The sequence below is a fragment of the Xiphophorus couchianus genome, chromosome 5, assembly GCF_001444195.1.
Source record: "Xiphophorus couchianus chromosome 5, X_couchianus-1.0, whole genome shotgun sequence".
Lineage (NCBI taxonomy): Eukaryota > Metazoa > Chordata > Actinopteri > Cyprinodontiformes > Poeciliidae > Xiphophorus > Xiphophorus couchianus.
Genome location: NC_040232.1, coordinates 9676960 through 9703196, shown reverse-complemented (window position 1 = coordinate 9703196; position 26237 = coordinate 9676960). Strand labels below are relative to the sequence as shown.

The window sequence follows — 26237 nt, the reverse complement described above, 5'->3', positions numbered from 1 at the left end:
TAAGAAAATGTTTCCATGTGAGATTATGCTACTGTAAGAGGAGATTAATTTGTTGTCAAGTTGTTCATATATATCTATACCAAGGATGCCAACAAATTTGTCCAAGTCTGTAGATTTTTATTTTGTTAAATTTTTTCTCAATTGGCTCATTTGTCCACAAATGCATTTTTGTTCATATTTATCAGCTATGCATGTTGCATACAAGTTTTTTTGTTCTAATTTTAGTGAAATTGTTTCCTTTATTCACCTTTTTTTATAGTAGTTCAAATAATGGACATGGTAAAAACAAGTATTTGTGTGTGAGGCTAAAAAAATGTCAACGACAACTTTAACTTAAATTATGAATAGGGAAGCAAATCCAAAACTCCTTCATCTCTCTAATCTTGATTAATAAATGCAACTTTATTTTTTTACAAAACAAAATTTTGAAATTTTTTTAATAATAACCCAAAGCCTTGGAGAATTTTAACTGCACGTACATATTTACTACTGACGTCTTCAGATTTATTATCACAATGATTCTTTTTGAAAATGTCAAATGTTGCTTTTGTTACCCAAGTATAGCCTCATATTATTAGATGCTCCATTGAATTCCCAGAGGAGTAATTTCCCCTTTTTCCCCCCACCGTGTGAACCACCATCCTGTTCCTTATTTTATCGTCTCGAACCTTGCCGTCTTTCCACAGATGAATGTCCCGGGTCTCCGGGGGCGGAGAGTCGCACGTCAGCCCACAAGGAGCGCATCGCCGCCCTGGAAAGGCAGCTCAACATCGAGCTCAAAGTCAAACAGGGGGTGGAGAATATGATCCCCATCTACGCCAACGGATCAACAAAGGTAGAGGAATGTTTCCCTTGATACACCACACACACATGTTTGAGTGACTATCTTTGTGGGGACTTTCCATTGACTTCCATTCATTTCTACAGCCTAAACCTTACCCTTACACTTATCCTAACCCTAACCATTACATACCTAACCCTAACATTATCCAAAACTCAATTGACACCTTAGTCCTAAATCTAACCCGTGATCCAAAAACAGCGTTTCACCTTGTGGGGACCAGGCTCCGGTCCCCACAGGAAGCAGACGGTCCCCACAACGTAGTATATATATCAGGAAAATGGTCCCCACAAGGTATTACAAACAAACGTGCACACACACACTTGCACACACGTTTGTTTGTAATACCTTGTGGGGACCATTTTCCTGATATATATACTACGTTGTGGGGACCGTCTGCTTCCTGTGGGGACCCCACAAGGTATTACAAGCACACACACCCATACATGCTAAAGTTGCAGTGTTACGTTCAGTAGGATAAAGGACACATCCATCACATTGTCTCTCCAGGTGACTAAATCCTTTTCCATCTTTTTCTCACTTGCCTTTTCATACAGCTTTGGTTTTTGTTTTTAGTTTTGATGTCACTGTTATACTTCTGCTTCCCTCACAGCTTTTGTAACTGACATGTAACGGTAAACTCTGTGATTTAGTCTGAACCGTTTCATGTGACTTTCTTCTTGTTTCTGTTTTCAGGATAAGAAAATGTTGCAGACAGCCCAGCAAATGCTGCAGGACAGCAAGACCAAAATCGACATCATCCGGATGCAAATACGGAAAGCCGTTCAGGCCACAGAGCACACCGAGGACACACAGGGTGAGTCTAAAGAAATTACACCTCTTTATCCTCCTCTGCTGTTGTTTGAGGGGTTTTTGTTCTGCAGATGCTCTGAACTTTATTGGTTTTTTTGTGGTAAACTCACCAGTGCAAAAGTTCTGGATCGGACACCAAACATATACAATATGTGGGGAAAATGCGTTTAATTTTTATGCCGGCTTGTTGGTTTTTCAGTTCACTGTTTGCAGGACAAGTGACAAGAAATTAATACACTTCATTCATTCATTCTACACATGAAATCAGGAAATCTCATTGCTTAATGGCATCTAATGTAGACAGAGTTCATTACTTTTACCTTTGGACCTTTCTACAGTTTTTATATTGCAGTTTAATTTAGATTTTACATGCTAGATCAACACTAGAGAGGATAAGATTATGAAGTAGAAGGAAAAGGAAGGTAACATTTTGATAAGGAGGGGTGCCGTTTGTATTCTGACACCCCTAAATAAAGAAGGAAGAGTGCATTTTCAGAGCAAGAACTCCTGTTTCACAACCAACATGTCGAAAAATGCTCTCTGGTTTGATGAGACAAATTTTAAAAAATGACATCAGACTTAGATAGGACACTCTGATACTTTACAAATCAGTCATTAAACTCACGATGAATGAAAGAAAACTAAAAGAAAGCAATCCTCAGAGGTCAGAGGTTGACCTTCCTGAAGGAGAATAACGCCAACCATCCAGTTGTAACTGTGCTGGTTTAGACCAAAACACATTTATCTGTCAGAATGGCCTAGTCAAAGTTCAGACCTAAATTAAATTAGCAATCTGTGCACCACTTTGAGCTGCTGTTCATACACTCTCTGCTCAATCTCAATAGAGTTTAGATCGAGCCTTAAAACATTGTGAACCGAAAATAAACCTCAATAATTATTTTAATTAGAATTTTGCTTCTTTCATTTAATTTTTAGACCATCATTTCAGTAAGCAAAGTATGTGTAGCTTTTCCTGTTTTTAGCTTTTAACAACTTTAAGCTCCATTTTGTCGCTCGTTGCAACCTCAGGGTGAGTCTTGTGTAAATCCTCTGGGATGTGTGATTGATGGGAACGGAGCCGGTTGGAGGTGCGTTAACTTCTGCTCGGTACTTTCTTTCTTTCCTCAGGAGGATGAGCTGCCAACTCTTATTTAGACTATAATGAATAAATCAACACAACTTTATGTTGTGCATTCTCGTTTGGTCTTCCACAGAAGCACGAATTCGACCATCAACAAATTATTTTGGCCCGAGTCGGCCCATATTTCTGGTCTGGCTATAAATCTAAACTGAGCTTGAACCGCTTTCAAACAACAGGAGAAAAATTTCAGTCTCTAAATGTTTGAAGTTGTTAAAAACATGCCGCAAACAAAAAAAAACTAGCAGCTGTAAAGGTGGCTGAACAAAAACAGTTTTAAACCAAATATATTTAGCAGCATTACATTTGCAAGGCTGTATAGGTTTGTAAATTCAGTGTTTTTGCTTTCTGACGGTTGTCAGCTGGCAGAGACGGGTCAGCTCTTTTTTATTTCTTTATTTTTTCACCTTCATTTTCTCATTTGATCCGGAGCCTGGCTTTCTTCAGCTCCGTCCTGAGCACGGCGAACACACAGCAGCATAAACAGATCAATGAAAAGAGGCCCGCTCTCTGTCCTCACATGGCTCTGCTGGTTGTGTGTGCGGAGGAAGATGAAGAGGAGGGCTCAGGTTGAGGCACAGCAGAGCGTTCGCTCTGCGTGAAGGTGAGGTGGGCCTTAAATGGAAGTGAGCAAAACAAAAAGCCGCCCACCTGGCACATTAATCAGGGTCTGAACCATTATATCCTTCTGATTTTACCCTTTAGCATGTAAAAAACTTAATACGACTGTTCACTGCTGGCAAGAGGAAGCCGATGGACATTTAAGTCCTTCTGCTGGAAATAAGAGAAGATTGATGAGGGTCATCCAGAACCCAGGAGGTTTTTAGAGAATAAAACAGGACAGAAAAGGAGAAAAATCCCAGATTTTACGGGGAATCTGGACTTTTCTGCTGATGTCAGAGTGAGGGAGCCGACGGCTGCTGAGAGTGTCTTTTTAGGTGCAAGTAGAGATTACTGGAGGCCTTTTAAGGGCATGCTTTATTCATCCATGTCCTTCATGTGGAAAACCTGCAGGGTTTTTGATGATGTGAGGAATTATTTCCATTTCTGCAGGGCAGAGTTGAACAGATATTTTGTTTCATCTTTAGCGTTGTTCTCTAATATTGAACAATCTGGGTAATCTGAGTATTTGAAGGAATTTGTTTACCGGTTTTCCTTTTGAATTAATGTGTAGTTAAGATCATTGAACTCTAGGATTCATATTTTAATTTCAAATAGGTGTTTTCAAGGTTTGGAAAGTGCTTGATTTGTGTATCAAGTTGTTGAAATGTGTTTATATTCAAACTGCACAGTTTTGTAATAAAATGCTTGATTAAAAGTCTAAATTTGAAACCAGATATTTTCATGCATCCAATAAAAAACTTTTTTTTTCTCACTGTCTGAAGTTAATCAGTGGGAATGCCTTTGTTAAAGTTTTCTTCCATTTTGCTTTGTGTGGGTTTACCATAGGGCTGCAACTAACAATTATTTTAGTAATCGATTATTCTGACGCATTAATCAGTTAATCGGATTTTTAAAAATTGTCACAGTCTGAATTTTTATTTATTTAATCCTATTTTATAAAAGTTTTGAAATGAAGTAAAAGATACAAATAAATAAATACCGGTATATAAATTTTCTTTTTAAAAAAGGAAGAAAATGTACTTTTCTTTGCTTAAAATGTAATAATCCTTCATAATTTGTAGCAAACACTGCATCTGCAGCTAAAAAATATATCTAACATAAACATGTGAAAAGCTCAACCATTTTTGCTTGACTTAACATCAATACATTGTAGGTTTGTTAATCTGTTTATTTTTGGATTAACCAATTAATGGATAGCAAAGGGTGCATAATAAGATTATTTTTAAATTTTTATTTTTACAGAATCTGAACCAGGTGAAACTAAAACTATGCTACTTGAGGAGTTTTGGGTTTTTATCTTAAGTGCAAAACATATATATTTTTGTAATTTATTTGGTTAATTGTTGCTGTCAGAATGTAGTTTAAGCATTTGGACATTTTTTGAGTCTGTATACTCCAGTTAATGATTAATTGATTCATAATTTAGTTGACGATTATTTCAATAAGCGATTAATCACGAGTAATCGTTTCGATTTATTCCATTAAAATACATTGAGGTTTGTGTTGGTCTGAAATAAAGACTGGGGTGTGAACACTTGTATGAGACACTTTCCTGCTCTACTTAGAGGTCATTCTGTGTGTGTGGCACGCTCACTAGAGAGAGAAAGACCTCCATGTTTGACCTCAAATACTTTTCACACATCAGAAACTTCTGTGGGATTTGGCAACATTGCATTAAAATTTTTTTGTTTTTCCTCTAGCTGGAGAGGCAGGTTCTGTCTGTCGTATTTACACCATCCTGGGCCTGAGTTGTGTGCAGTACACACACCGTTTTCAGGCACCACACCCCGTCTAGCCGGGTCTGAGCTCCAGGCGCAACACCTTATTTGGAGATGAAAGGACCCACATTGCTTTCCTCTACCACCTTCTCTCCTTCCTCTCTTGTCTCGTCTCTGACAAGGCTTTGAAAAGCTGATCTTCAGAAACCTAATCTGGATTTTGAAAGTCAAACTCACCTTGTTATAGGTTAATTACCCTGTTTGTTGCTTATCTCCCACCTTTCTTCTGCTCCATTGAGTTTATTGCCTGTTGTGCCATTAAGCTTTCCACTTAGCTGGGAATTTGCTTCATGGGTGCGATTGGATCTGATCCTGTGTCTGTTTCTCAAGTGAAGGTGCACAACAGTGTTTTGACTGTGCACCTGAGAGCGCCACTCCTCATTTCTGCATTACCCGGGCTTCCATTAGTACTTCATTACATCCCTGTGGTGAAATAAATAGCCAGTGGCTCAGAGTCAGGGGTAAATGGAAATGCCCTGCTCTGCATGACAACTGCAATACTTTGCCTTCTTCTGGAACAGTTGGGGTAAAAAATACACTAAAATACTACAAAAGCAAATTTGCTACATACTATGGAAGAGGATTAGAGACCCAAATAAAAATTTTTTTTAAATCTGACTCTTTTTTTTCTCGGAATTTGGACTTGAATCTCAGAAATGTGACTTTTTTGCTCAAAATTTTCTCTTTAATCTCAGAATTCCAACATTTTTTCTATCAGAATTTGGACTTGAATCTCAGAATTTGGACTTTTTTGCTCAGAATTTTCTCTTTATTCTAAGAATTACAAAGTTTGTTATCTCAGAATTCAGACTTGAGCCTCTGAATTTTTGTTTTAATTGCGAAATTCAGACTTTTTCACAGAATCAGGACTTTTGGCACAGAATGCTGAGAAAGAAATTCTGAGAATTCTTTACTCAGAACAGAATTAAAAATTTTAATTCTGACTTTAATATCAGAATTGTAAATTTATTCTCAAAATTCAGATTTTTTTTTCCCCTCTGGATTTTCACTTTAAAATTTGGTTTTAAGCTCCTAAGGACACTATTTTTAAAATTACCATTACATTTTAGGATTCTGATTAATCAAGAGGAGTCACCGTGGAGGGTCACATGCGACTGTGGAGCCACGGGTTGCAGACCTCTGGTTTAGAGTGAATTATATTTTTGAGATGTTACATTTTTTTAATAGAACCAAGTTGTTTAAATAAATGATCAAATCCTTCATGTTTTGTCACAATTATTCAGTTACACAATACTGGAGTTGTAGAGACATGAGAGGGTTTTAGTTGCTCCATTTGCTGTTTAAGTTGTGCTTCTCTTAGCAATTAGTGGTTGGAGTTTAATGTTGGTTATGTTCCATCAGACGCCTTAATGTCTTTGCTCTCTTACTCTCATGTAATGTACAACATGCATTAAGCCATTAACCAAACTCGGGATCCACAGGGGAGTTCACTGCAATGCAGAGAGCCTTGAACATCCGACTGATGAGGCGCCTCATGTGAAACTGAAGTTGGTGACTGTTGTCACTGCTGTTTGGTCTCACAGGTAGCCACGACCTCTGTGGGGTGGAGCTGCGCATCGAAGAGCTGAGACATCACTACAGGGTGGAGCACGCTGTCGCCGAGGGGGCCAAAAACGTCCTGCGTCTCCTCGGGGCCAACAAGGTTCAGGACAAGAAGGCGATGTCTGAGGTGGGACCAAAGAGTTTCAGCTCGCACACATCAAAGCTAGCTCTGCGCTGAGCTGCGTCTGTGACGTGTAGCTGACACAGTTTCAAGTCTTTGCATTGGTTCCTTCAAAGAAAACATGCTCTGCACTCTTCCATCTTGTGTTTTAAGGTTTTTTAAATGTGTTAATTTGTCTCTTCAGGTGTTTATTTAGATCATTTCTGTTTTTGATACTATTATGTAATGGACCTTACCACCTGAAAGGCCATTTAGGGTGTTTTCACACCTGGTGGACTCGTTATGATTGGAAACCAGAATTGAAACATTTGTTACATTGGCTACATTTGTCACTGCACTGTGTCAAACAATCCAAACTAATTAAACAAGTTCTTTTGCAGATTTAGTTATTTTACTTTTGAAACTTAGAAATTTCCCTTTGTTTTCCTAGAAATTTCTGACATCAACCTTGAAATTTGAGGGACTTTTTTTTAGCAGGTTTTTGAATATTCTAATTTTTTTCTAGCAAACGTGAGACTTTTCAACCTCAGAAATTTCCAAGTTTTTCTCTAGAAAATTACAGAAATTAATCTCAAAATCTTAGTCTTTTTCTAGTATATGGCAGAAATTTACTCCTCCTTTTTTTCTATCTTCGATGGCCCTAAAACACTGTTATAGTTGTAGAATTTCTCTTTTGTTTTTGACCAAAAAACACGAGCTGTTTCTCCTGCTAGTGCTAGATTTGCACGTTTGTTTAGTTTTTATTTATCCAGGATGCCGTGCGCTCTAGTCCGCTTGCTGCTTTTAGATCGGATGGCATTTGCATTTGAACTGTGCCAGATTTCATGTGAACCGAACCGAAACCGAGGTTTTTAGGAGCATAAGAGTTCACTTGTTTGTTCCATCAGAGTTCAGCTGCGCATTCACACCTCCCCAAACGAACTGGACTTTCTAAGGAAACAACCTAGAGTTTGATTAAAGCGGACTAAGCAAGGCCGGTGTGAATGCCACCTTCATTGCCTAACAAGCTAGAGTTCTGACATTTGGTACTGTGCTGATTCCAGGCTCAGTCCCGTCTCAGTGAAGCATCTCAGCGGCTGGACCTCCTCAGGGACTCCTTGGACCAGCGCTTAGCAGAACTGCCAGAGGACCATCCAAAGGCCAGCATCATCAAGGAGGAACTGGTTCTGGCCTCCTCACCGGCCTTCAGCTCCCGCCACGGCGCCCCCTATCTGCAGAACCAATATAGCACCCTGAACAAGCCCTCTCCTCTCACTGGTAGGCAAACACTTAATAAATACAGGGACATTGAGGGTTTTTCCATTTGGAAAGTGAAATTCCAAGATCCTACTATGGATTATTAGAGCCGATGTAGATAATTAAAAAAATCTGATCATGGAGGAGTACATTTTCACCAAAATAATTCAGAAATATCTTGGTTGTTTTCACACATTTATGACTAAAATTTTGGATATCCTTTCATGTTGTAAAAATAATTTTTTTATGAATAACAATAAAAACTTACAGTATTATAAGTGGAATATTTTTTTACATTATAAAGTCAAATATTTTTGACCAAAACTGCCAGAAGTCCTCCAAGGTTAAAGTGGTAAATTCAGGAGCTTAACATCTGGATGTTTTCCGGTAAAAATGTTTGAATCCAGGCTCTTGATCTCGTCGTCCAGGGTGCTGACCCGATGCGGCCATGTTAGAGCTTCTTCTTCTCTTGTCTCAGGCGTGCATTCTGGTTCCTATTAGAGGCGTTTATGGCGGGTCTGGACCCAGGAAATGTAGTTCTGATACAGGAAAAGAGCCCAGATGGACCACTTTGGAAAATATCCAGATGCGCATCTCGTGACCAATTATGTTGTAAATTTCTGACATTATAATCTTAATTTTAAAAAAATTATGCAAATTTCTGACTTTACAGTGTCGGATAATTTGTTGATGTTAATTTGGTAAAAATATTGGTGGAAAATTTACATTTATTTCTTGCAAATTTACACCTTTTTGACATCAAAGAATGTCCATGTTTCTTATACATACGCTAAATTAACGTAGAAATTCCTGAGTTTTTTAGTGGAAATTTAAGTCAAGTATATTTTATAGCACATTTCAGCAGCAGGGCAGTTTAAAAGTGCATTAAATCATAAAAACTAGGGTTGCGCCGATTTATTGGCCAGCCGATTTATCAATGTTGATTTTTTCATTTTAGTTATTTTTTTATTTTGGGTGATCGGACGATTCTTACTTTACAGAAGTAGATTGTATCTACTTTTGCAATCAACCACTGTCCTCTGATCTGCCATGAGAAAGGTTTTATTGATAGACTGGCCCGCCAGGTCATTTCTGCGCGTTTGCAGTTAACAATAGTTGCCATTCTGTTGCTACTTCAACAACTTTCTTACTATATTGAACAACAATTCAGACAAAAAAAATTATTGGCCAAAATTGGTGTTGGCAGATTTTGGCCAGATTTGGCTTTTTAAAAGATCGGTAACCTGTGATCAGCCAAAGAATTGCAATCAGTGCATCCCTAATATAAGCGACATACAGTCATCAGTTATGTGACAATCAATAGATATTATAATTTCTCAAATGCCCTCATCAAGCAAGTACTCAGCGGCTGATTTTCTTGTATCTACAGAGGCACTGACTCGCCTCCATAACAGTCCCCCAAAATCTGTCCAAGTTAACATTAAATTGGAGTCTATAAAAACCACAGTTGTGTGAAAAAATGGAGAAATCCAATTTGCAGTTCACATGCTTGTCTATGTGAATAAAAAGCTACCAGTTGGGACTAGCATGATTGTTTGTTTGACCTGCTGTGCTCTGACCTGTAGTCGTTTGTTACCTGTGCTGTTTTCTCTCTGTCCTCAGGCACCCTGCAGGTGCAGCTGCTGGGCTGCGTTGGATTGTTGGAGGTTGTCCCAGGTCGCAGTAAAGGGACATCTGTCACGCTGCCGTGCTACAGCCCTGGAGACACCAAGTCCTTCATGAGAGGCAGCAAGGGACTGTACGGACGCAGCGGCTCTGTCAGCGGAAAGACGCCCAGCAAGACGGAGGAACTCTCCTGTAAGCATTACTCTTGATTTCAGGAGGTGTTTTATGCTTTAATCCAGATGCTGCAATGTCTGCAGGGAGATATTTGTTCCAAAATATTTTTAAAATGATAGTTTTAACCTTCATTTCCTGCTCCAACTAATTAACATGTTCTTTCCATTCTTCAAATTAATGCTATTAATTAGAGCAGGCTTGTTTTAAGTCAATAATTCTTTAAGTACAAGTTCTAAGTGATATCAAGACATTTTAACTTATAATATGGGAAAATATTTTGTTCCACTGGCAGATTATTTCGCTTATAACTAGCACTTTTTCATCAATATTGAGGAATTATTTACTAAAAAAAAGCTTCCAATTCTTTCAGAAAAGGTATTTGTATGTTAGTTTTGTCTTTATTGTACTAAGGTACAAGCTTTTTACATGTTGATGTTTGGAGTATATTTTAGCTACAGATGCTTCTTTTGATCAAACTTTCACCAAGGGAATGCTGTTATTGCATTTTAAGCGATATAATGTTTATTTTATTATTTAAAAAGGGAATTTAATTACTTGTTTGCAGCTTTTAATATACTGTATTTCTAAAAATCGGTGGAATGTGCCAGTTTTTTTTTACTCAATTAATCATCAGAATAGATTAATTGATGACTAAAATAATCGTTACTTGCAGCTTTATATTTATTAATGTGTTATAATCGGGGAAATAGGGATGAAAAAGGCCTAAGGGACTCAGTTTGCTCTCTTTAGCTATAATAAAACTAAAATTTGCCACAAAATACACAATGTGGCCCATTTTTATGCCATTTCCACCAATGGAGGCAAAGTTAGGTGCAAGTTTTCTTAAAACCAATATATAATTTGTCTCATAGAACAAATAATTTCTGTTGTTCATAGCTGAGGTGAGCGCGGTGCTGAAGTTGGACAATACCGTGGTCGGACAGACGGCGTGGAGGACTGTAGGAGAGCAGGCCTGGGATCAGACCTTCACTGTAGAGCTGGAAAGGGTCAGCACACACACACACACACACACACACACACACACACACACTTCCAAAAGTCTGTACATGAGCATATAAACCGTAAAAGTAGCAATAAGTAAAACAAGTATGTATGTTTTAGTCAAGAGAGTTGGAGATCGCAGTTTACTGGAAGGATTATCGCTCACTTTGTGCCCTGAAGTACCTGAAGCTGGAGGAGTTCCTGGACAACCAGAAACACCGAGTCCAGCTGGAGCTGGAGCCTCAGGGCCTGCTGCTGGCCGAGGTACGCCCATCATTGCCTTCATGCTCTGATTACCAAAACCTATCCAGTGCTAATTACCTACAAGCTGTCATCTATGCTGTCTATGTTCGTCCACCGTTTGCAGGTGACCTTCTTTAACCCGGTCATTGAGAGAGTTCCTCGCCTACAAAGACAAAAGAAAATCTTTTCAAAGCAGCAAGGTGGGAGAAAAGACTCAACATTAATTTATTTGTCCATTTCATTCAAATACAGCTTAAAATGAACATGTCGCATGTTGATATAAACAAAAGTTTTGAATGAAAAGGAGTAGTTGGAAGAAAAAATACTCTTTTGAGAGACTAACCCTTCTCCCAAAAGTCATTGTACCATTAGGGTGACCAAACGTCCGTATTTCCCGGGACATTTCCGTATTTCACGTCCTCTCCCGGGCGTCCCGGTTTTTTTTAGAAAGTGAGGAAATGTCCGGTTTTTTAAAATTTCCTTCATTGGACCATTAAATTTACAGGCACTAGGGCACTGCGCACGGCGCTGCGTGTCACGTAATCCCTGAGCCGCGTCAGTGCGGACAGCCCTGTTCTTAATCAGAAGATAGATAGCGTGGCTGTCAGTACGCCAACAACATGCCAAAGCGCAAATGTATGGAGTTTCCCCGCTTTTAGACCCCCCCGCTGCAGGTTGTCCTGATTTTCCCAAAGTAAAATATGGTCACCCTATGTACCATAAATATCAACCATCCATCTACAGCTCTGGGAAAAATTAAGAGGTAACTTAAAATGATGAGTTTCTTTGATTCTTTATAGGTACATGATTGAGTAAAATAAACATTGTTCTTTTATTTTATGAACTACTGACATGTCTTTGCAGAAAATGAAAAAAGGTCACAATAACAAAAAAGATGCAGTGCTTTCAGACATCTAATAATGCAAAGAAAACAAGTTCATATTAATTTAGAAACAACAATATTAATGTTTCAATCAGGAAGAGTTCAGAAATCAATATTTGGAGGAATAACCAGGAGTTTTTTGGGGGTTTTTTCCAGAGCCGTAGATACATCCTTAAACAAAAAACACCACATAAAGAAACAAAAAAGATATATTATGTTACTGTCCTTATACTTAGATAGAATAATTAATTATTTTCTTAGAAGTTAAAATGTATGTAATCTCTTTGATTTCAAACAGATTTTTCCCCAAACACAAACATGTTCCATTTGTCTGTTCTAACTTTATTTTAATCTACAAAATCTCAAATTTCTGACTACAAATGTCATCTCTTTTAATAAATCTTTTTTGCAAATGTGTTTGTAATATACCTTTTTGTGTTTTAAATATAACTTGCAGAAAATAGTCCACCAACTCGTGAAATGTCTTAAATTTTATATTGAAGAGTTGATTTGTTGGATCTCTGTAGCATTTTGTGCTTATAATTCTAACAGCACTTTGTTGCAAAAATAAAAATAGAACATGAAAAAGTGTTTTTAAAACATCGGCAAGGTGTATGTTTTTTTTAAAATTATTATTTGTTTTAAAGCTGTGAAAAGTTGAAGGAGAGTCACACACGTGGCCTCACAGCCACTAGAACTGTTAGTTTTGTTCTCTTTGGTGCCACAGCACCCTCTAGTGTTGAAGTCATGCAATGCTCATTTAGAGAGGTTGTGTGGTTTTTCTTCTGGTTTAAAGCACCTTTCAAAAGTATTCAGACCCATTAAACCATTTTACACTTTATAAAACACTTTACAAACATCAGTGGATTTTACTGGAGTTTTAACTGTTGTTCTACCACAAAGTGTCAAGACCATTATAGATTTAGAGGCGAAAAATTCAGTCACGGAGGAGTAAATTTCTGCCAAAAATCTGAAAGTTTATAGATTAATTTCACATATTTACAAACAAGAAAAATATTGGCTATGCTCTTATGTGGACAAGTCATAAATTTGCAAGAAAAAATATAATTTTCCATGATTTAAAAAAACAACAACATTTCAATATTAAAACTAAATTGTAAAGTTCTAACAATTTTTAAGACTTTGTCATCATTTTTTGTCTTGTTTGAATGCTAAATTAAAGTAGAAATTTCTGAGTTTTTAGGTAGAAACTTGCTTCTACATGGCCAATATATTTTATATATTTTATATACAGTGACCATAATACTCCACAAGTATGGAGTGCATTTGTATTTATCCTCTGCAGCAGTTGTTCTCCTTCTGGAAGGAAAACCCTGCTCGCAGGCCTGTCACAAATTTTGCTGGACAATAAACTGTCCCTGTAACTATTGCAATTATAAACAATTATATTGTTGTGAGACCATTTTTAGTTGATTACGGCATAATAATGGAAATTCGGCTTCTCAAACACCAATAAACTTTGATTTAATAAAGATCACTTTACACTGGAACTAGAAGATATTTTAAATATCCAAAATAAAAAACAATAAATACAAAAATAAATCCCACTCACACCTGAAACCATAAATTAAGTGGATTATTATGTCTCTTGAATAAAATCTTCCCTCAAGAAATATTAATTAGAATGGAAATTATCAAGAACATTTCAATTTATCATGTGATTAAGTGATTAATTACTTATTGCGACAGGATCCGGCCCTGTTTTAAGTCTACTATAGCTTATGAAGGGTTTTCTTCTCAGGCTCCCCTTTATTTAGCATCATCCCCACAGCATGATGCTGCCACCACCATGTTTCACAACAGAGATGGTGTGTTCAGGGTAATATGTAATTTTTGTGTGTGTTTGTTTTAAGATTTACATGACCAGAGCACCTTAATGAAAAGTCACTTGTAAATTTCTTACCATTTCAAAATGATGGGTTCATATGGATGTATCAAACAAAAATAAAATGCTAACTGAGTTACAGAAAAGATATTCAAAGCTGAATAAAATGAAAACTAAAGTAATTTAATGTAATTTTATTTCCCAGACATGTTCAAACATTACAATTTGTGAGACGATAATGGCTCTTCCTGTTTGTTCCTCCAGGCAAGGCGTTCCTCCGGGCGCGTCAGATGAACGTGGACATCGGGACCTGGGTCAGGTTGCTCCGAAACGCAATTCCCACCGTGAACAACTCGGGAACCTACAGTCCCAATGCTCACAGCCTGACTCTGAGCTCTGGGTGAGACGAGAGTTTTCCATATTTCTGTTCACCATTCAGGTCAGACGCTCCAGACGGCTGCGGCTCGATGCGGACATGAAACCTTTCCTTGATCCTTTCTCCTGTGACTGATTGCGATGCTTTCACGGCCCTGTGTCTAATGCTCCTGTTGTGTTTTGTTCCGTGTCTGTCCGTTGTCATGCCAACATCCTGTCGGCTTGTCGTCATGTCCGTGTGAAACTTTCAGGGAGATCTCAGTGGAGAAATTGAGTCTGGACAACGACTCTCCGATAAGAGGAGATTTCAAGAGAGAAACGGACACTCTCACTCCAGTGAGGCAGGCAGAGAAAGAGGAAAACCGGGATGTAGGGGAGGTGTGTGATCAGGGATTTCTAAAATTTGCACTTTCAGTCTTATTTTATGATTTAGAAAACAAAACAAAGGCTGTCCCTCCACCAACTGATAAACACTCAGTGTGGATGCAAACGCAGCACAGTTACCTCCGAGCCTTGTCCCTCGTCTTCCATTGTGCGTTCTCACCTCTGTCTTGGCATGTTTTTTGTCCTTTATGTCTGTTTCCTAACGTTCTCCTAAAGGATCACCCGGCAGTCATCGAGTCCCTCTCTCCCCAAGACCAAATCCCCGAGTCCCCTGCCCGAACCCCACCTGCTAGCAGGTACAAACACACTAAAACACAACCCGGGGTGCATTTAACTCTTTAATATGAGCTGCAGTTTCCAAAGTGGATGTTTGGTTTGTTTCTTTTACGTGCAGTGGAGTTTGTGCTTTCTTGCAGCCTTGTGTTTTAAATTTTTTCCATTTGTTGTTCTTAGGCAAAAGAAAGGACCTCTGTCCATTCAGGACTTCAAGCTCATTGCTGTGCTGGGAAGGGGACACTTTGGGAAGGTACAGCGTCACAAATGTACTTTTCTTTCTCTTTCTTTAGCTTAAAGGTATGGCTATATGGACTCAGAATTTCATTGTGATATTTTGTGGTACTATTGTACGACGGCGTATTGGAGATAGAAATAGAAGGAGGAGTTAATTTATGCCAAAAGAATCAGAAATTTTTTAGAAAAAACATCGTAAATTTTTACTTTTGGAAATTTCTGAGTTTGAAAAGTCAAAAATGTTTGACTTGTTAATTTAAAAAAATTACATGGTTTTTTTCTGAGATTAATCTCAATTTTATTGGGTTTTTTACATGGAGATTTACTTTTTTTCTTGTACTATTGTGATAACAATAAAGAATTTGAATGAAAATTTCCTTATTGCTTCATTTTTAGGTAATGCTATGGCACAGCATTTATAGTACAAGCTCAAATATTCTTGAAAGTTTTAATTTGAAACAGGCTTCTTCAAGATGTCACTTATTTAAGAAAATGTGTTATTTGTGTCACTAAATGCATTTAATTTGAAATGTTATTAATTTTTCCATTTAAAAAAACGTTATAAATTCTGAAATTTATGAGTTAATTAAATGCAGTTATTGTGTGCATCTTATTTACTGTGTGCCGAAAACATCTCACAGTCACTGCATTTAATCATATTTCTAAATTTACTGATATTTATACACACATTTGTGGAACAATAGAGTAAATCAGAAAAATAAAATTTCCAATGATATTGTCAGTTTTGGTTTTTACTTACCATCAACAACGGAATTTTACCATGACACAATAAATCAAACTTTTTGTCATAATAAATTAAATTAATGTCCATCTGAGAAGAAAAATGCAGAAGATTTGCATGGATATATTTCTGCTTAATTAACAGACTATTTATCTACTCCACAAAAATTTAGGACATTATTTGGCAGTTGTTTGTTTTTAAAATGCAAATGAGACATTTATTGTTCAAAAATCTCTATTAACATTTAATGAAACCTATGAGAATCATCAGAATACATAAACCTACAAACAGGATTAGTTGAAAGTTTTTTTGGTGTTCCTCCCATGAAACAAAATGTGTTTGTGTGTCTGCAGGTGCTGCTGTCAGAGTACAGGAAGACAGGCACAATGTACGCCATCAAAGCCCTGAAGAAAGGAGACATAATCGCTCGGGATGAGGTGGAAAGGTGTGTGTGTGGTGTGTTTATGCCTCAACCGTGACAATGTGCCAGTTGTGTTTGATCAAAAAGGTTTAGATCTCCTTTAGACACACAGCTCTGTGTGCTTTGTCCTGACTTAATAAAAACAGCTCATCTTTCATCTGAGTCTCAGAATCTCATCGACCAAAATAAAGCAGTTCTCTGTAATTCTTTGTGTAATTCAACTTTCTCCTATTGTTTTAATCCCTTTCGTTTTTTTTCGCTGCCAGCCTGATGTGTGAGAAGCGCATCTTTGAGATCGTGAACATGTCTCACCATCCCTTCCTGGTCAACCTGTTTGCATGCTTCCAAACGCCGGAGCATGTTTGCTTCGTCATGGAGTACACGGCGGGAGGCGACCTGATGATGCACATCCACACCGACGTCTTCACAGAGCCGAGAGCCGTGTACGTGATGCCTGTGTGTGTGCGTGTGTGTGTTTGTTTCAGAAAGACAAACCTGCTTTCCAACCAGAATTAAGTTGTTTCTGGTATTTTAGTGCAATATTCCACATTTTGTTGACTTATTTAACTGAAAAAAGGCATTACCCACATTTTAAAGAAGGAATGGATACAGAGTATTGCATTGGAGTATTGTATATTTTACATATTAGACCACAAAGCTTTCTACAGATAAAGTTCTAATAATCACTGCTTTGTAGAAACTGTTTTATAGTCTGTGGATCTGCTTAGGAGCTTTAGCCAGAACTGATTAACATAAACACAAAACATGCAGCTAGTTCTCTTTTTTTATTTCGAGTCAACCAGAAAAAATATCTTTACTGTAAACTAGGGCTGTCATGATACCGATGCAGAGCAAAAATATTCAACACCTGATACCATTTTCCAATACCGCAACAACATATTTTGAAGGAGGGAGTAAAAAATATTATTAATTACAAAATGATAATATTTTAATCCTCTTAATTAGGGACAAACTAAGAATTCAGACCTCATTTATATGAATAAATTAAATATTTTTGCTTTTGCTAAGATAAACTTAACATAGACCATAGGTGTTAATGTTAAATAATTTTAATAACTACAAAATATTTTTCTTGTATATTTACTGTACAGTCTCTTATCCTGTTTTTATAGATTTTAGATTGAATCTAAATGAAAAATAAGCAACTAATTTAGTAATCGATTAATCACTAACTAGACTCAAAAAAGGTATTTTGCCGAAAGAACAATACAGAGCAGTAATTAAGCCAAAAGTTTACAAAAACAAATTAACATTTTGCATTTAAGATTTCAAAATTATATCCACTAATAGAATACTATGTTATTGCATTTTAGGCAACAAAATATTTATTTTCTTACATTGAAAAGATATTTAAGTATTTGTTCATTTGCATCTTTTCATGTATTTTAAATATTTCATAAACAAAACTTTAGTGGTTCAGTGAAAAATCAGTAGAATGTGTCAATTTCTACATACGATTAATCAATTAATCGCCAAAATAATCAGCTACTAAAATAATTGTTTGTTGCAGTTGTGTGTCCGATCATGCAGAAAGTATGGTGACTGACTTCCATTCTTTAAAGATTTCATCTCAGTTCCTTACGTTGCTCCTTTGGTTTCAGATTTTACGCTGCCTGTGTGGTACTTGGACTTCAGTTCCTTCATGACCATAAGATTGTGTACAGGTGAGTGAAAGTCACTCAAACAGACATTTGATCTTTACATTGGTGAGAACATGAGCTACTGACTCTTCTAACACCTGCAGCATTGTCCACGAAGTATCTTCCGTCTCTAAATCAGTTCTAATTACAACCACTAACAGTACTTCTAAAGAGAGCCGTCAGAGTAATACACGATGCTCGTTTTCTTACACACATAAATCTTTTAAGTCCAATTTCTTAAAATTGTAGGACATTGTGAAATATCGAACTGTACTATTCATTAAGGATGCTCCAATCAGGTTTTTTGCTGCCGATTCCGATAACGATCATCCATGATGCCGATCACCGATCTTTGCTGATCACTTGGAATGGCTGTTAATTTTTCGGTTTAGATATAAATGATACTATGTTATCTGGCAAAATGGAAAGATTATCTGGCTATAAGTTCACCTAATTTAGACATAATAGACATATTTTAATACATATCTAAACATTTTTTTTAAGTTACCTGCTGCAGCTTTAAGCAGACATTCGGTGTAAGAGTTCACTCTCTGGTGGAGGTTGACCGATCTGTGAAATATTACTACCAGTAGCGCGTAGCGGCGGTTCACGAGTGACAGCAGTAACAGCGTCTTACACCGCCAGCTCGAAGACTTGAATTATTTGTCGGGTCTTTTTTTTTTTTTAGCTTTCTGACCGTGATGCTAATCCGGGTGAATGTTTGTAGTTGCATACTGCTTTACCTGCTATCTGGCTGCTCCAGATGTAATTTTTTCCTTGCGTTAAACCTTGATGTAGCCAAACTCTGTCAAGTGCTTGTTTTATAAATGTCATATTAGATTGGTTGTGTTGATGCATTTTGACACGCTTCACCCCCGAGGTAATTTTCCGCTGCAACACGCAAACGTCCCCATTCACTCTCAGAGCGTTAAAGTTCCACACGACAGGATTTGTTGCTGCGCGCTTGCGCAGTGTGAAGGAAAGAAGAGATCAGCTGCACACGCAGGCTGCGAAGTGAGATACAGGTGATTGTTTTGGTGATCGGCAACAAGAGACGGTGATCGGCGATCACCGATCATACACTTTTTCATGGAAATTGGCCGATTATGATCGGTGGCCGATCGATCGGCACACCTCTACTATTCATGTATATAATTCGTTATGATCTGTTACCTAAACATCTTCAGGAAATGTTTTATGAAAGAGGGGGTGGGTACAACTTAAGGGGAACTCTGAATTTCAAAATATGTAGCGTCCGAACAACTATTAAAAGCTTTTGTATCACTGTAACTGGACAATGGAATGAAATGAATGTGGAACTAAAACAATGCCCACGCATCAACCAGTTTAAAAATAAATACAAAGCTTTGATACTCGCACTGAGCAGGGAAGAAGGGAACGGACACAAATATAAGTGTGTTTTCAACTTTGAGATTCTGGCTCATTGCAAAAAATTTGGACAGGCCTAAGTTAAAGTGCCAGAATGAAAACATACTCTGAAATATTTTTACGTACTTTATGATGGTAAAGACGCATCTCACTTACATTTCTTGTTGCTCGCAGAGACCTCAAGCTCGACAACCTGCTGCTAGACATGGATGGTTACGTAAAGATTGCTGACTTTGGGCTTTGCAAAGAAGGTGGGTATAGATGATGCAGAGTGGTAGGTTCTTACTTTTCGCCGGCTCACAGAAACCGTTTGTTTTGTTTGCTTCTTTTGGCAGGAATGGGCTACGGGGACCGCACAAGCACGTTCTGTGGGACCCCTGAGTTTTTGGCCCCAGAGGTCCTCACGGATACGTCTTACACCAGAGCCGTGGACTGGTGGGGACTCGGGGTTCTCATCTATGAAATGTTGGTGGGAGAGGTGAGGACTGGGGTTGTGTTTCACAGATTTATAAAGGCAGAAAAATGGCTGCCTAAAGGATTTCAGTCGGTATTTAGAACCAAACTTATAGATTTTTAACAAGAGTCTTTCCATATCAGTGATAAAAATCTAATTTTTTTTCTCTTTTTTGCAAAATTTTATTTATTTATTTACTTGTTTGTTTATTATTTGCGCGGATGTTTGTGATCTCCCGTGTAAACTGCAAATGACATGAAAGTGTCCTGCGTGAGCAGCAGAGGGCGCAATAACGCCAGTGACACATAGAGAGCGTGCTTATTGTTTTGCCAACCGCCATAAAAAAAAAGTAGCAGAAGAAGAAGTGCTGAGTTTGCGGAAGTACACGTCGATGCTAATGGTGGAGCGTATCTTGCTATTTTGAGGTTGTCGTACGACCGGAACCAGCACATTAGCATCTTAATCGTCAGAAAAACCTGACAAGGTTGTTGTTTTTTTCTTCGCGCTAGCGCGTTTCAGGAAACGGAATAGTGAAATTTGTCGAGCATCAATGACGTTCAGATAACTATTGGATTTAGGACCACATATCAAAGTAGACTGGGTCGCATTAAAAAATTTTTTATTTGTGTTGTTCAAACTGCCATAAAAAGATCAGATCCAGGTTGCATTAAGGTAAAAAAAAAAAAAAAAAAAGAAAATCGGATTTGGGTCACTTCAGGCTGCAGTGTGAACATATTCTTAGATTGGCGTCTGATAGGCTTATTTTACATGTGTGCATCTCGTTGTTCTGTAGCCTCAATGACAATAAAAGGCTTTTGACTTTGACTTTTTTGATGATCGGGTCCAGCTGCTTAAATTATCGACATCAAGTCCTGAATTAGTGATATTTCCTGCTGCTGAGTTCTGACCAGTTTTTTTTCCTCTCAGATCTGAAAGCTTTATTCATGGAGTCACTTTGATTTATCATAGCTTAGCATTTAGTGCCACTGCTAGGAACTTGGAGTCATTTTTGTCCTAGATGCTTTTTTAAAATTTTTTATTTTTTTTAACCAAATTTATTTAACTGTTTTCCAGAACTGTCTTGAAATTTTGCACATTTTGTCCCAAATCTCTTAGATGGATTGGACATAAATTGTTTCACAGTATTTGTGTTTGTTCTGTAGTCTCCCTTCCCTGGTGATGATGAAGAGGAGGTGTTCGACAGCATTGTGAATGATGAAGTCCGCTACCCCCGCTTCCTCTCCACTGAGGCCATTGGCATCATGAGACGAGTAAGAATATTGTTCCTGTCGTCTTCGGCATACACAATAAAGACTTTATTTCCATACAAAAAGCTGAGTGTCTCATAAAAGTGTTTAGAGCCTTTAATTTTTCACATTACACCCAAAAATCTTAGCGTTTTATATAGAATATTTAGGTGTAAACAATTGTAAAGATGAAGGGCAATGTGTGTTTTCCAAAATCCTGTTAAAGTCAAAAATCTCAGGTTCAGTATTTGTCATGTTCACAATAAAAACATGTTTCCCTGAAAAACTTACTTCGCTGTCTGCATGAATGCTACTTTATAAAAGAGACTAAAAGTGAAAAATATAACATTAGCTTGTAAATATAGCAAAATATTATCTACAAGTACCAACAGCAAAACCAAAAATATATATAAATTTATAGAGTAAATATTGCAATTAAAATAAATAAAGCATGGTTTATTGCAATTTCTTTTTTTTTTGCAGAAATGGTTAAAAAAAACCAAAAAAAACATTAAGTGACTTACTTTAACTTTTACTACACTGCTGTCTCAGCCATGATGCCTCTTATGGTTGGTGATTGATGTGGTGAGTAATAAAACTCTGGAAATTTAAGTTCTTTAAAAATATAAATATTTGTGTCCAACCTACTTGTTTTTTTTCCTCAGGTTTTTTTCTTTTATTTGTTGATTTTAACAGGGATTTAAAGGAACATTTCTTGCTAATATTTGTATAATAGGTCAGAAATTGCAAAAAAATCACAAAAATCTCTAAATTCTGGAGGGGCTGACTGTTTTGAGGTAGATAAAGGGGATTGCATAAAATATTCAAGTGCATTAGCTGCAAACGACTTGGAAATTTACACACAGATGCTCTTCGAAGCATATTTTAGAACGTACAGCAAATATCAACCCTTAATAATGCTGCACTACTTTACTTTGTGTTGATCTGTTTCATAGAATCCCAATAAAATGCGTTAAAAGTTTCTAGTTGCCGCATGACAACATATGTAAGCTACATGGATTAGCACAGCTGATTAGTGGAATAAACTCCTGGTAATTTGTTGGTGTTTGTGTGCAGCTGTTGAGGAGGAATCCAGACAGAAGGCTGGGATCTGGAGAGAAGGATGCAGAGGAGGTGAAGAAGCAGCCGTTTTTTAGAGTAAGTACGATTGAGTCGTCACTAAAATACAGTTTGTCTCGGTTACTTAATAAAAAGACAAAAAAATTTCTTCACTGTCTGAAGTTAAATTAGATTAAACTTTTCTTGTTTTAGATCAGTTGGAATTACCAAAAATAATTACATTTTATTTGCCAGAAAACTTACCAAGAAAATATTTTAGAGTTTTTTGTGACTTCCTTTGTCTATTATATTTAATTTAAGCAGGAAGGTAATTTACCTTAACATGATTTGTTTGAATTGTTACAATGAAATAAATTTTTATTGGTCCTAATCTCTGTTACTTATTGATCTGTGTAACTGAAATAATGGTCGGCTTATATTTTATGCGTTTAACAATGTTACTAAAATTGGGGGATTTCTTTGTTAAATTAGTGAGGGGTTTTTTGTTCTTTGGCCTGTCAGGTTTGTAAGATGTGAGAGATATTTCAAAACATAAATTTAGTTATATTTTATTTTATCCCTGCTGTCTAATGTAGAATACTGTCACAAGACATTGATATTAGTAATACATTTTGCCACATAACAGTGGATTGAAACTGTCTTTTTTTAATTCGTTTGTATTGTTTCCATCTCCAAACTATGGTGCTGCCAAAATTTGAAAACTTACCTTGAAAATGCTTGAAAAGTTCTCAAATTTTACGGTGGTTTACATCGACCCACTTTTTTCACTTTCGATAATGATACAGATACCTTAGATTTGGTATCGGATTGGTACTGATCTGAGACAGAGAAACATCGCTGAATTAACTTTGAACGCTTCGTTTTTAAACGCAGACATAAATATACTGAATTAGAAATTTCTTTGACTTTGCACCAGAACACATTTAAATACAGTAATAGCTTCAGAAACTTGTCCAAATATGTAAAAACAACTCAGTTTTAACTTGTTAATTCAGTGCAACCAGGAGTATTATTTATATGAAGTAAATAATAAAGAAGCTGAAACTGACAAAAACAATATGTTGACTACTTTGGTCAACTATGTAAAAAATTAACTGCAGCAAACCAGATGGACAATTAATAATAAAGCATGATGTCACTCAGAGCACAAAGCATAGAATTAGATTGAATAGATCTGCCCTTATGGATCGGTCTAGATTTTGTTTTCCAATATCAGAACTGATACAGATATTGATATGGGATTGGTGCCTCTCTGATTTTACTGTGGGGAAAAGTGTACAAATCCTGGTGACTGTGGATCTGTGGGTGGAGTGGTTATCTTATGATCTTAAGGTTGTAGGTTCGATTCCAGCTTCTTCCTGCCACGTGTCGATGTGCCCCTGGGCGAAGCACTTAACCCCAAATTGCCTACCGAACTGCATATCGGTGTGTAAATGTGTGTGTGAATGTGACTACTGTAAAGCACTTTGGGTGGTCAAAATGATTGAAAAAACTCTATACGAGTTCAATCCATTTACCATTTAAAAATCGTTTGAAATCACATCCAGTCTGCCTTTTTAAAAAAACAAAAAAACAACCAAAAACAGATCATTTCTGTGTTCCTGTCCATCCAGAACGTGGACTGGGAGGCGCTGCTGCAGAGGAAGGTTCCCCCTCCCTTCGTCCCGTCTATTCGCAGCAAGGAAGACGTCAGCAACTTCGACGAGGAGTTCACCACGGAGCCTCCGGCGCTGACGCCGCCCCGCGAGGCACGCTCGCTCTCCCGCAGAGACCAGGAGAGCTTCAGAGACTTCGATTACGTCTCGGACCTCTGCTAATTTACCGAAACCGTGGGCCTCTGAGGAAGGAATGTTGGGTATTTTTAAAGGCTTCGTCGAAGATTCAGCCTCCCGCCAGACGATACGAGCTCTCGTCTGCTATTAATTACACTGTGAATGAACGAAGAGACTGAGGAGAGTTTGGTGTGTCTGCTTTTTAAAGATAGTGATCTGACTAAATCAGAGCCAGGGCAGGTAGTTGTTGGGCTTAGACGCTTCGTTACAACAAAGAAACATAAACGTAAAAATCTTCATCAGTCGGCGTACACCAGAAAGAAAACGCTGGCCTCTGATTGGTTTGTGTACCATTGACTGTTTAGGGTTTTCTCCGTGGCCTCTCAAACCAATGCCTTACATTTTTACTTGTGTGTGTTTTGTCACCCTTTGTAAACTGATTTAAAAAGTGTGCAGTGGTAAAAGAAAAACAGAGAGTCTGTGCTCAAAATTTGGTGATTTATGGGGTATAAAGAAAACCACTGCAGTGGATTATTCTGATGTCCACAAACATCTTTTTAAAACTGTGCTGCTTTGATTTTATGTCTGTAATTTGCAAATAAGTTGTATTTAATGCTTCATTTGTGCATTATTCAGCATCCAGCACATTTTTCTTTTTTTTTTTAATTACGTACTTTGATCGGTAGATGTAATTTAAAAGTGTAGCAGAAAAACACTCAGAAGTCAGCATTAAAGCTATACTGCACACAGGTTAGCAAAGGAAAACACTAAACTGTAATGCATCATGTTGTTACCTATAAACTACATTTTACCAAAGTGTCTTCTACATCAGGGGTGTCCAAAGTGTGGCTCGAGGGCCATCTATGGCCCATGGAACCATTTTGTATGGCCCTCTGAGAACGCAACAAACCTGACCCTCTAGTGGGAACTTTTTGTCATTTTTTAGCACATTGTTAATTAATTTTTCATTCATTCATTTTTAATCCTTCACAAATTTAATTTGTCTTTAATTGAAAATGTTGGACAGAAAGAATTGTTATTTTACTAGCCATATTTTATTTTAAATTTTTATTTCATCGTAAGTAGCTGTAAACATCCAGCAACTTTTTACTGTAAAAAAACAAAACAAATGTTTCTCGGTCCAGTAAGCCAAAAATTTCAGAAACTATCCACCATTTATTATGACAAAAAGTTGCCACTTTGTTTAATTAATGTTTAATTTGTTGAGCATATAAAAAAAATTTACTTATTTTGCGCTTCAAGTCAGGAAAATGTAAGATCAATTTTGGGATTCTGGCTCATGTTGCAAATGTTTGGACACCCCTGTTTTACATAAAATAAGCCATTTCATCCAGGAGCATTAAATCTTTAAGCTCAATGGTTGCACACTTGTTTTTTCCCAGGATAAGACTAGTTGATATCATAGTCATAAGGATAACAAACCTTTTCTTTGTGCAGCAGACGTCGCTATAATACATTTCTTCATAAATGGCCCCATGAGAGTACAACAGAGGAATACTTGTACTAACAACAATTGATCCCATTTTATAAAAGACATTTAGAGTACAGGAGTAGTTTGTTTTGAAACTGTATGATTGTGTGGATTTTCCTTGCGTACAATGAAGAAGTACCATAAAACAAATAAAATTACATCTTTTATAAAGAAATCCTGCAGGGAACAATATGTCTGTTTATTGGTTTCATCATTTTCACTTTTATTTTTAATATTTAAATGTCTTTATTGAGAGTAAAAGCAGAAACAAACTGAAATCTCTTGTTAGTATGATGAAGCTCAACGCTGAGGAATAAATAATAAATTTACAGCAATAATACACAACCCAGAAATAATCAGAACATAAACACTTCTGGATCATTCAATATTTTACAGTAAGGATAGAAATATTTTGTCCTGGATGACTATCAGTTATTGGTAAGCACTGCTTATCCATCTCATTTGATTCTGCAGCACCTCTTTAAATCTATTTGGCAGTATCGCTAGAAAGCCGTTGTGAGAGATGTTGGAGTTGGGGATATAATCCATATTTATTGTCATTGATGGAAAAAATGGTTTGAACTTCCTCCTTCTCCCTCTGCTCTTTCATCCTGCTCTGCATCCACAAATCCTCCTTTTCAAGCTCCTTTAGGATTTGAGGTCGTAGTTCAGGTATAATTTGAGCTTTTGACATGCCAATCAGTTGCAAAAAATATATATCTATACCATGTTGCCAAGGTTATGCGTCATAATTACTACCCAAAAGTAAAAATGTAAGCGCAAAAATCATTGCAGATGTACAGTATCCAACACCAGAGGGAA

At 37.1% G+C, this 26237-nt stretch overlaps 1 protein-coding gene across 2 annotated transcripts in view; it reads left to right on the top strand.

Annotated features, from left to right (window-relative positions):
* pkn1a (protein kinase N1a) overlaps positions 1–25590 on the top strand; it is a 63409-nt gene extending 37819 nt beyond the window's left edge. For both annotated transcript variants that reach the window (XM_028017913.1, XM_028017912.1), the window contains exons 4-23: positions 687–835; positions 1538–1658; positions 6739–6884; positions 7922–8135; positions 9738–9932; positions 10812–10921; positions 11037–11180; positions 11284–11359; positions 14153–14288; positions 14515–14641; positions 14864–14943; positions 15101–15173; positions 16253–16344; positions 16587–16763; positions 17943–18005; positions 19545–19621; positions 19706–19848; positions 20988–21095; positions 22149–22229; positions 23765–25590. In XM_028017913.1, coding sequence (XP_027873714.1) covers positions 687–835; positions 1538–1658; positions 6739–6884; positions 7922–8135; positions 9738–9932; positions 10812–10921; positions 11037–11180; positions 11284–11359; positions 14153–14288; positions 14515–14641; positions 14864–14943; positions 15101–15173; positions 16253–16344; positions 16587–16763; positions 17943–18005; positions 19545–19621; positions 19706–19848; positions 20988–21095; positions 22149–22229; positions 23765–23968 — 2516 coding nt within the window. In that variant the 3' untranslated portion in view covers positions 23969–25590. The remainder of the gene's footprint in view (positions 1–686; positions 836–1537; positions 1659–6738; positions 6885–7921; positions 8136–9737; positions 9933–10811; positions 10922–11036; positions 11181–11283; positions 11360–14152; positions 14289–14514; positions 14642–14863; positions 14944–15100; positions 15174–16252; positions 16345–16586; positions 16764–17942; positions 18006–19544; positions 19622–19705; positions 19849–20987; positions 21096–22148; positions 22230–23764) is intronic.
* The last annotated feature ends 647 nt before the right edge of the window (positions 25591–26237 follow it).